The sequence below is a fragment of the Athene noctua genome, chromosome 14, assembly GCF_965140245.1.
Source record: "Athene noctua chromosome 14, bAthNoc1.hap1.1, whole genome shotgun sequence".
NCBI lineage: Eukaryota > Metazoa > Chordata > Aves > Strigiformes > Strigidae > Athene > Athene noctua.
In genome coordinates, this window is record NC_134050.1 from 549,056 (window position 1) to 561,167 (window position 12,112).

Sequence of the window (12,112 nt, forward strand, 5' to 3'; positions counted from 1 at the left end):
AAAGCAATTTTTTTTACTGCATTTACTTTTTTCCCTACTTGATCAAACTTTACCGAATGAGGAATCTCACCAAACTGCTACAACTCCCCAAAATACTCTCTGTACCTCTCAAGGTAAAGAGCTATGTGGACTCACTTGGACATTTTTATTAGAGAAATTAAAAATCCAAAAATAAAACAAAACTAAAGTCAATCTTTCTTCATAACATAGTATTAAAGAAGTAGCAAGAATAAAATAGGGAAATAGAAATTCTCTACAGCTCATTAGCTCTTTCTCCACATTAAGTATTTGTGTCAGCAATACATGACAATTCATGATTCTGCTATTCTAGGATTCAAAAGAGAGGGAATAGAAAAAGATGAACTTGCAATTAAAGATAGGAGAAAGTTTATTTGCTGGGATTGAAAAATTCAATGTCTCATTCGGTTAGTTTATATAAGAATATGAAAATACCCTGTAGACTCTTTCCAGAGAGCAGTCTTGGGGTATTATGTACAGCTCTAAAACAAAGCTCATCTAAATAAAACTTTTTTACAGTTCAAACTATTAGAAGAGAGAAAAATCTACCACTTTATGCTCTATAAATGTAGAAAACACTGCCTTAAATAGGGGATTTCAAGAAACTTCCTGAGCATATGACTTTGTCAAAATCGCTCTTGTCTTCAGCAGATGTTTCTGCGTTCTATGACTGATAAAGTTCCACATTTTTTATTCTGAAAACTACAGCATGGAATCTATTTCTAGTTTAAAACAATCAGAAATTGTTCAATCAGAATGTACAGACCAATTGATTTCTCAGCTTATTGTTGCAGAAACCCTAGTTTCTATTCAGCTAAAATAGAAATCTCTTTGCATTTTATTTATGACTACTCATAAACACCTCATAGACCATCCGAAGGATGGAAGGTTATACTTTCCTTAATTTTTACTACGCTATTAATGTCTAGCTAAACTGTCACAATAAGTACTATTTTGCAGTACCATGACGTACCAATTATCAATGATTACACACTTATTTCCCAAACTGGGTTGTATAACAATATTCACATTAAACAAAGATTATTTAATATTGTAGGCAAGTCCACGTTCTGAACTTACCTCTCAGATACATACATCCTAAAAAGTGGCTCTTAAGCTAACCAGAACTGGTGAAAAAGCAGCTGTATTGGGACACTACATTATTTACATTTTCATCTTTACTATCATATATTATCACTACCAAACACCATGCAAAAAAAAAAAAAAAGAAAAAGAAAAAAAAAGCACAAGAAATGGAAAACAAATGTAGAGTTAGAACAAGACATTCATAATATTCTCCAAAGTTAACAGGCTGAAAACTTAACATGTACTTTTTGGCCAAGGCTTAACATGCCAAATTAACGAAAACGTATTCTAATAAACAGTTTTCATACAATAACATCAGAAATCATTATTTTCTATTATTTTAGTGACTATTTATAATTCAGTGATAATTCTCTAACCCATCATATAAGCCTGAATTTAGTTCTGGCTAAATTTATCATCATCATCATCACCCAACATCAGTAAGTGTAATTCTGAAGTAATGTCCACAACAGCCTATTAAAAGACTTCCACTGACAACAATCAATTTCAGAATTAATCTTCCCTACCTGTCATATATCTCCTGTAATCACTTTCTTCTTTTTAACAATGTATGTAGTGTAGAAAAATACAAAACAGGAGTGGTTTTCAATAAAAACTTACCCTATAAAAAGCAGTTGTCAGGGGTAGCAACGCTGCAGCAATGCTATATTCTTCTGAGGATGAACAATCCTTTAAGAGAAACATAAAGAGAAAATAAGGAAAGCCACTTTCAATGTTATGCGTTATAATTTCATTTCTGACATGAAGTTCCTCTGATATCCTTCCTATACACCGTGTAACTTTTAATCACTTGATATCATGTAAGAATAATGCATTTATGTGTGTGCAAATGTGTGTACATATACATATCTTCTCTCAATTTCTGCTAGATAGATATTGCTAGGATTCTTCCTATTTAAGGAATATATTAGCAGCTTTCTCACTCCCATGTCTGAAATATAATTTTGCCAACAGCTTATGTATAAAAAGGAAAGTAATCCTCATTTAGGAAACAATAAAAAGGTAGCTTGCTTCCATTTGAGTCAACACCAAATCTGGCTAAAATGGAAGTGATGAGATAAGCAAAGAATGAGTTTTCAAAAAGTCTGCACAAAGAAACTGACGTTTATTTTACATGAAATAATCATCTCTACAGCCTCGATAAACAGTTTGACAAAAGGTTAACTTTAAAAGAAAGCAAAACCCATTCTCTCCACAGTCTCAGAATGCCTCACTCAACAGTCAAGTATGTCATTTGTGTCTCTCTAGGCTAAAAAGGGCCTGGCAAACTAACTCAACTAGTAATTGCACTGATGCAAATAGGGATTTTATTACGGAAGCCTTTTAAAAGAAACCAGAATTGGAACGTAACTTAGTATTTAAAAAACAAGCTACTTGAATTTTTAAGACTTTTTTTAAAAAACACAGAACAAAATATACTCAACAACAGATAAAAGAGATACCTTTTTTTTGAAGTGACTAGCTCTTTTTCCATCAGCTCTTTTAGCCAACACTCAAAAGCACAATCACGCGCATAGTTCCACTAGACAAACGTATCACCACTGTGCCCCTGGATGATGAATGCCAAAACAACATTTCCATTTGAACAATTCATTTCAGTGTTTTTAACATTCATTCTTACAATGGGCACCCTCCAACTCAAGCCACACTTCCATTAACTCTATATAACATCTGACCCAATTCCAAAATTGAACTATTTCAAGTGTTACATTTATGCCTTCATCTCGTATCAGAGTTCTCTAAAAACACAGCAACTAGCCCAAAACTCGGCATCAGCCAGCCAACTGTGATAGCAGGAATGTAAAATCTGCATCACAGGAACAACCACGCTGAGGATCATTAGGATGTTATTTGTATTCATCTCATGCTTCTTTCTGAAATGGCTGCCGAGTGATTATGGACTCCAAGTTTAAAACAGACCAAAAAAACTCATCACAAGAATATTTTGCTTTGCATTACTTTAAAAGTTCACTTCATCCTTTCTGATTTTCCAGTAACAAATACTTCACCTTCTATTACTTCAATCAAGCTCACCTAAACAGAATGCCAACGTCCATACACACTTAAATAGAGTAGCATGTAGAAAACTACTTACATATGTACTCTGAAAAGGTGTACAAGTTCATAGCTGTGAAGCTCTATTTCTACACAGAGTTACTTAAGGTTTTAACATGTCTAACTTTGCATGAACGCATGTATGCTAACTGCACGTGGAAAACAAAAGGTGTGCAAGTGCTCACACTTCGTAACTCATTCTAATCTGGTAGAGGAAAACAGTAAGAAAAATGGACACTGAGAAACTCAATATATGTTTTAATCATGACTTTCAGTATTGTGACATGTATATAAAAATCCCAAATTAGCATGTAAGATGTCAGGACATAAGGACATAGACTAGAGGACATAGCTTCAGCTGCTTTTCATTTTCAATTTCTGCATTATTTCCTATTGTTATCCATATCCTTAACCCCCATTTGGAATTTGGCACATGTATTTCTAGTTTAATACAAAGACATGATAAATATTGTTAGTATTTTTTCATTTGATTGGAAAACCTACCATTTAAAATGAGACTTTACAAACTTTAGGAATGCTCAACAGTTTCCAAAGAAATATATCTCTTATTTCTGTACATGTCTATTTATAACCAGGTATAAAATGATTCATCCCCATTGTTTCAAGTTATCTACTTAATCCCTTAGCTCAAATTATTTGTAAGAATTTTGGCTTTTACCCAAAATATACAGAAAAATATCTTTATAAAAACTGAGCGATGTATCTTCACCTAGAGAGCATTCAATATTCCAAGAGCTAACATATGTCTCAAAGGCATATGTCATCACCACATAAACAACACAGTAGATTATTTTTCCATTCCTTCTTGCAAGTACGAAATTCTCCACATATTCCATGTCAGCAGTACCACCTGGACTTGCAGTATGGAACTATTATCTATGTATATGTTTTCTTCTCCAGCATATGACAAGAAATGTAAAATGATCTCAGGTAGGAGTAAAGTAAATTACTGATGTTTTAAGAATAGCGAAATTAACTTTATTTGCTTTGTAGCTGCGAGACAGAATGCCATAGCTAACAAAGATGTTGCACAGAAACGTGAGCTTATCAATTTTACAGGCAAACCAAAGAACTGGAAATGTCATATATGTATTGTATGCAATTAATTTACACTCCCGAAACAAAGCAATCCAGCTGCCTTATATATAATAATGTCTTTGCCAATTGTGAAAAATACCTCATACTACTGCTAAAGAAATAGACAAATCAAATACCATAAATAATTAAAGTTGTTCCCCCTAATTTAAACAAAATGAAGCTGAAACACATCTGGGGAACAAGAATTCTACTCGGCAAATTAGCTTCCTAAAAACAATGTCTTATGACAGTGAAATACGAACTTCCACCATGCCACGTACAGAATACTGCTCTGAATCCGTGCTGAACCGAGGGGAGACCTGGCTCATTATTCAGGCCATACTGATCCTATATTCAGATAGTTGCTGAACTCTGTAGCACATTGGAAGTGTTACAGGAATTCATGTATATTTAAAATAGTTTTGTTATACTGAATTGACAAGTGAATAATAAAATGAGAATGTTTTTCCTTACACGACTGACTTTGATAACACGTGATTTACGTTTATCCTCCATTCAGTTTAAATATGCATGAAAATACAGGTGGTTAGATACCATCATTCACTGCAGAACTGACAGCTGGGGAGATACAGATTTGGACCGCTTGGATGGGTTCGTGGGACTGCTAGTATGTGCTGAGGCACCATGGCTGCTGCAATCTGGTAGGTGCCTTAGGCTGCTGGTACTGCCGAGAAGAGGCAACTCTTCTCTTCATTACTTACTTCAGAACAAGTACTGACCTGAACTTCTGTCTGGAAAACAAGGTCTTGTATGTTATCATTAAATCGAGATGCCCTCCACAATCTGATCCTAGCGATGAACAGCTAAGAAAAATCACCACAAGTAAAGGTTCCTCCTTGACCTGCTATTGAAGGTGCAGGCTCAGATCCAGCAAAGCCCTGAAGCAGCCTTTGATGTCACACCGGCTACGAGAGCAAGCTGAGGTCAGTGAAGTACAGTGACAGCTAAGCACAAGCTTACACACCTTCCTGAACAGGCTGCAGTAAAGAACAACCGATATTAGGGATTTCTGCTTTCTCTTAGTCACATGATAAAAACCTAGGGGAGACATATCAAGTATCTGATAGCATTTGGAGTGCAGCTTTCTTTTAATTGCATTGTGGTACAGTGCATTTCCTGTGTTAAAGCACATTCTGCTTTGCGCAGTAAGCTCTTCAAACAGACACCGCAGTTTTAATAATCTACAAAAATCTGAGTATGCTGAAAACTTGGGACACAATTTTGCTTTACATTTATCAGCACTGTAAATAAACAGAATTGACTGCAGGCCTGACTACTGCATGCAAATCATGTTGCTTACGGTGAATACATTCAGAGCAGAAAGCTAAAGGTGGCAGCTCTCGATCCATACTTTTTGGCAGTGCAGTACAATGCATGTGTGCTCTGTTAAAAGTACTGCTAAAGGAACCTCGACACTGCACTGTCCCTCTCGAGGAGTACTGAATGCTGTTCATTTTCATGAAGACCAAGAGCATTCATCACCATGCCGGACTAAGCTCATAACGAATCAAGAGAAAAATGCCAGAAACTTTAGTCATATGTGTTTTAAAAGCACTAAGAGAAGAACTGTTAAGTCAGCACGTGTAAGGTAACCATAAACTATGTGCAGGGCGTTGGCTACAAATTACAGGTGAAATACTGGCTCCAAATTCAACAGATGATTTCAGTGGCACCAGTATTTAATCCTTATTGTTACAGATGGATTACATGGGCAGAGCTTTACCAAACCACAGAATTTATATTAGTGATGCAGTTTATATTTTGGAAATATAAACTCTCAAACCTAATGCACAAGACTATTCTTTTTTACTAAAATAGTAAGAGAATTCAGCAGTCCAGTTTAGAAAAACTGCTTAGTTTGTTAAAAGGAATAGGGATTCACCATGTAGGACCGCAATGCAATTCAAAACTAGAAGTGAATTTTAATGAGCTGATTTTAGAAAAATCATTCATCTTCATTAGATAAGATGAATAAAGTTTATGTACCCATCTATAAATATTACTGCAATTGAACTATTAAAAATGCTAGTTTTTATCAAAGAAAACATATTCTGTGTTAATCTATGTCATGACCAATGTCCTTTATATTCAATCTCAGCAGAGTTAAAAATCCAAGTAAATAAACTGACAATTACACAAAGAGATTATATCTAATACAATTACATGCTACCTTGAAAGAAAAGTGAAACAAAACATAGTCCTATTTGGAATTTCCAGTGTCACTTTTTAAAGTATTTAAACTACAAGTTTTAACTCCACAGATAAAGCCATCATCTGGAACAACAGTCAAAGGTACGTATTTTGCTGGAAGAAATATCAATACAACACTAATTACTTATATTACTTATTACTAACAGTGTATAATTGACTTCCAAGGAAAATTTGGAATCTTCTTGAAATCATAACCAAAATCGTTTCTTTCAGTGAAAATTCATGTACAGTTATCTGTCTAATATCCATATACAGTTTTGCCTCGGGAAGTTACCATCACTGCTAGGCACTGCTCTGCTTTATAATGGCATCAAAATTGTTATTATTTCTTGTCACCAAAGGTGAAATCTAAACTTATTGAGACAGTTACAATTCTGTTAAATGCAACTCTTCTGGGACTTGAAAAACTTGAAAAATGGGATAAGACAGACATACCTGGGAGGTCCATACAGCTGACTACCTGTGGACTTATCTATCAGCAGAACACACTCAAAACTTGGAAGATACTCCCTTATGTAATTTTCATTACTTTTAGAACTTCTCATTTTGATAAGGTTATATACATATACACACTCTTTCAAAACTATTAACTCACAAAACCTCTTCCTTCATAAATGACCCTAGCACATTTATGTGTTACTCATTAACACAAGCATTTAATTTTTGCTCTACTTAAACACTGTTGCAGTGATTCTCAGGTAATAAACCCAAAAATGTACACTCTTATTACCTACTGTTTCCAGGTTTAACATTGACCAGAATCACACTTTGGACTTTTCAGAAGCAGGCTTCTCAGATTGCTACCTGGTTACTACCTGACAACAGCAATTCAACAACAAAGTCCACATTAGACAGACCTCACCTGTACTCTGAATTATGCCAGCTGTAATGCTTTCCTCACCGCTCTGTGAGTGCCAATGTAGAAGACAAAGGAACTGCACCCAACCCAGAAGAATCGTCACCAATTTCTTTTGACTTTGTGGTCTTTCTGCCTGACTAGAAGCCTTCATAATGACCATTTCATTAAGGAACCTATTACATCAGCAACAGGATGCAAGATACTGTAGGCCTGCCAGTCCAGGTAGGAGGAGATCCAACTCCGTTTTAGAAGGATCTTACTTCCTGAAGAGCTTCATATTTATCTTTATCTAGCCCTAAATTCTCATAGGTTTGTCCTTGAAACACAGGGGTGTAAGGAACAGAATTCAATTGATGCAATTTAGATGGAATCACACATGCGTGTAACATTAAATGATTTTTAAGTTTCCTTTTACTTTACTCTGCGTGTTCAGAAGTTAAAAAATGCAGCACATTCTCTCTGTGCAGTTCCATGGTACTTCTGATCTCACAGCAAGCCAAAACAAGAAACGACATTTCACTCAAAGAAGAGCTGTCAAGTCCTGCCCCTGCCCCCCACCCCTTCCTTCTCAATGAATACATTTCCATCTAGAGCTAAGATTAGTCATTTCCTCCTTCTCGTAACACATTATGTTTAGGAAATCAGGAACCTCAATTTCTATGTGCATTAACTACACATTCTTCACTGTATTTCTCCTGCACCCCAAAAGCATAAAAACATCTAACTTCTTTTTTTTGCAAGATACTGATAAACGCAAGAATGCCATCCCTTGCATCTAAGCACATCTGAGTTTCTTTAACAGAAATGCCATGCATGTTTCTGAATACTGTCATGAGGCCCATGGCAATAAAGTTCAAAATACTCAGGCTGTAATCTTCTCCCAAGGAAATGGTTGGGATGCCAAGATGCCTTTTGACTTTTATTTCACAGCAGGGCTTCATTCACAGTGACTCTGTCCAAACCTTAAACTACACCAGCTGTGATACAAGGTCCTGCACAGTAATTTGTAAAAAGTGTTTGACAAACAACATCCAAATGACAGAATACGTTGCAACTCATGACAAAACAGTGATCAATATCCATTAACTACTCAGTTGGAAAGGGGCAATTAATTCATAATCTCTCTATACACTACAGTGTACACCTAAAGCTCTGGTAGACCAAAGCACTTATGCAGTGATCCAAAACATAGACATAGGACACTTTGTAAACTACTTTACAGACGATCCGGTTAATTGAGTTAAGGAACAACAGAAAAATGCTTAAAATATTAGAACGAATAAAATAGATGCAGTATTTCAATATAGTCCAGTTACCTATTAGTGAATCAGTTCACAAGTATACAGCACACGTTCTTATGCATTCTAGTATACATTTGGTGTGCAGCAGCATCTCTTCTCTTAAATTACAAACAAAGGCACAAACTTTCACACAAAAATACAAAATGTAATTTTACTGTTCTTCTAAGTTTCATGCGATGTTCTAATTTCATATACTTTTAATAAAATACATCACATCATCAGTGCACATTCTCTACAATTTTTACACCTTCACAGGAATTAAGCTTTTTTTTTAAAAAAAAAAGATTTCTATGGGTTGGTAAAGTACGTCACTGAAAAACCAATTTTTCACTTTAGAAAAATATAATTTGCATAGAAGTGGAATTTTACATCTATCTTCTGAAATGCAAAGAGTTGATGATCAGCTCAAATGAATTACCAAAAGATTCTGGATCTAGTTCACTATGGAGAGATTGAACAAAAAATGACTGATGAAACATATCTCGGAAATAGGGTTCACTGACAATTTCCACTGAATAGCATGTGATAGTAAAATAATTTTTTATTTATGCTAAAAACCCTCATCACTGACATAATCTCTGAAAAGAGAACTTCTAAAAACGCCAAAGTTTTCTCCTGGGGAGACAGTCTCTTATAAGTACCTTGGTCAATAATAACTGCTTTTCTGGGGAAACAGAAATAAAACTTGAGCGACATCTCAAAGAAGGCAAGGAACAGATTCAGGGCATCTACAGACTGGACTGCAGGGAGCAAGTTCTCATAGAAGACATTTCCAGGCACATGAAGAACAAGAAAGTAATTGAGATCAGAAAGCACAGTCTGGCCAAGGGAAAATGGATCAAGCTCTACAATGAAATAACAAGCTCTGTCACTGAGGTGGGAGCAGCACGTCTCATTTACCTTGGCTTTAACAGGGCTTTTGACACGGGCTCCTTTGATATCCTTGTAGACAAACTGGGGAGATACGGTCTAGACGAAAGAGTGCAAAACTGATTGCACTGTCAGACTCAAAAGACAATGGTCACTGGTTCCACGTTGAACAGGCAGGTGGTTATGAGTCATGTTTTCAGGGGCTGACACTGGCAAATGCCATCTACTGTTTTAATTAACAACCTAGAAAATGGCATGAAATCCATTTCATCAAATTTCTGGATGACGCCAAATGTGGGGTAGTGGGAAATTCACTGAAGGGTAGAACTGCTACTGAATGGCATCACAGTCTGTCAGAAACAGACTGACAAGAACCTCCTGAACTTCAACAAAGACAAATGCAAAGTTTTGCACAAAGGGCAGAGTAACTCCATGCAGAAACATAAGCTACAAATGTAAAGCACCTGGAACCACGTGCTGTGTTATACATGTCAAACCAAGACCGTGCCCTAAAATTCGGAAAAAGGTGCAAAATTAATTACCTTGTTTTGCTGCTGTTTGCAGACATCAGCAAACTCTGCGCGGTATAGACAGCTTCAAGGAATCGGTAAAACAGATAATGTTGCAGTTGAATTGAACAGGCACTCAACATAAGAGGAAATGGAAATATTATGAAGTACCTTGATGTCAAAAAAAAGCACTGTAAGAATAGCAACAGGCAGAAGAAGTGAACAAATTTACAGTAGTGATATTAAGTTTCTCAAAGAAATAAGCAAGGTAAAGAGTAAAAAACATTGGAAACAACGCATAAGACTGATGGGAGATAGGAGGGAAAGAATATCTTGTACCAAGTAAAAAATGTTAAAAACATTAGTCTCACCAAGACATACACTCATAGCAGGGGCAAAAGAACAAAACAATTAGAGAGTTTAAGGATCTCATCCAAGAGACAAAAACTGTCAGGAGAGTGCAGAACTGAAAGAAGCCCAGAATAAGTAAGTGTATAAAGGGAAACACTGTGCTCAACCAGCAAACACAAAAATTATTGGAGAGGAAGCTTATGCCAATTTTAATGTGGTTTCTTTTGAATGTTTCTATATACCAAATGCATCCGATCGTTTTGGCAGGTGCCCCTGGGAACCAAAGTACATGTTTGTGTGGATGTAACGCGGCCTCTGGGAGATGCATTCTTCACAAACTGCCAAAAGTGGAGTCGCTTTTCAATATGTATTTGACATTCTGTTGCCGGACAACTTCAGTTTTTCTACGTCAACCTAGATAGTACTGAGAAGCTTTGCTACAGTTTTGGCAGCAGGACCAGTTAGTCTGTGTACAGCTGCACCAAAGGACAACAAAAACGACAACGACCAGCTGCTTCTGGAAGAAGTTTTCTTGGATCAGCTTTGTTGGTGCAGCTCCACTTCTGGATTCATGGAACAAGTGTCAGCTGCTGGAAGAGGATATTTCTGGGATGACCAGCAATGCCTGCAAAATTTCAAGGATGACAAAGGGGGGTTTTGTGGTTTCTTTGAGGTAATTCTTATTATAAAGTTGTGAATCTTTAATTCAGCCAGCAAGGGCTTTTCCATGCTTAGGCACAAATGATGCATTGTATTAGTTGTGTTGGTGGATCTGACGGAACCTAAAATCCCTTGTTGCCAATACTGCTGCCAGACCTCTCAGTTCCTTAACAGACCGGAATGTAAATTTTCTCTTATGTTTCAAAGAGTAGTCACAGTTTCAATAACTTTAATACAAGTTGTTGTACACGTTGCTAAATCCAAAAATCAACCTTGTAACAACATCAGAACAGGCTCATTCCACATCATGAAAAAATCATGCTACTAAAGCCATTACCAGAATATCCCATTTTTTTTGAGAATAAACTCCCAGCAAATTTAAGGCTTCATAACTCTGGCTGATAAAGTCTTTTAAAGGATAAAAGGTTAATCAAAAAGAATACCTAAAGCAAATTTGAGAAATTGAAGGACAGATGTCATACATGATTAGGCAGCATGTTGATTAACATCAAATCTGAGTGATCAAGGAAGAAGGAAAGCCTTCTTTTCCAGCTTTTGGCTTGGCAGTTAATCCATTTAAAAACCCCGACAGATCATACAATCACAGAATGGTTTGGGTTGGAAGGGACCTTAAACATCATCTAGCTCTAACCCCCCTGCCACGGCAGGGCCACCTTCCACCAGCCCAGGTTGCCCAAAGCCCCGTCCAACCTGGCCTTGAACCCTTCCAGGGAGGGGGCAGCCACAGCTGCTCTGGGCAGCCTGTGCCAGGGCCTCACCCCCCTCACAGGGAACAATTTCTTCTTTATGTCTAATCTAAATCTGCCCTCTGTCAGTTTACAACTATTACACCTCATCCTATCCCTACACTCCCTGATACAGAGTCCCCCCCCAGCTTTCCTGTAGCCCCTTTCAGTCCTGGCAGGCCAGTGTAAGTCTCCCCGGAGCCTTCTCCAGCTGAGCCCCCCAACTCCCTCAGCCTGTCCTCACAGGGGGGTGCTCCAGTCCCCTGAGCATCTTCATGGCCTCCTCTGGACCCCCTCGAGCAGGTC

At 37.0% G+C, this 12,112-nt stretch overlaps 1 protein-coding gene across 5 annotated transcripts in view; it reads right to left on the reverse strand.

Annotated features, from left to right (window-relative positions):
• The window catches only part of SBF2 (SET binding factor 2), a 243,214-nt gene that overhangs the window by 67,521 nt on the left and 163,581 nt on the right, over window positions 1–12,112 (reverse strand). For all 5 annotated transcript variants that reach the window (XM_074918678.1, XM_074918681.1, XM_074918679.1 and 2 more), the window contains exon 17: window positions 1,726–1,794. In XM_074918678.1, the coding sequence (XP_074774779.1) occupies window positions 1,726–1,794 (69 nt within the window). The remainder of the gene's footprint in view (window positions 1–1,725; window positions 1,795–12,112) is intronic.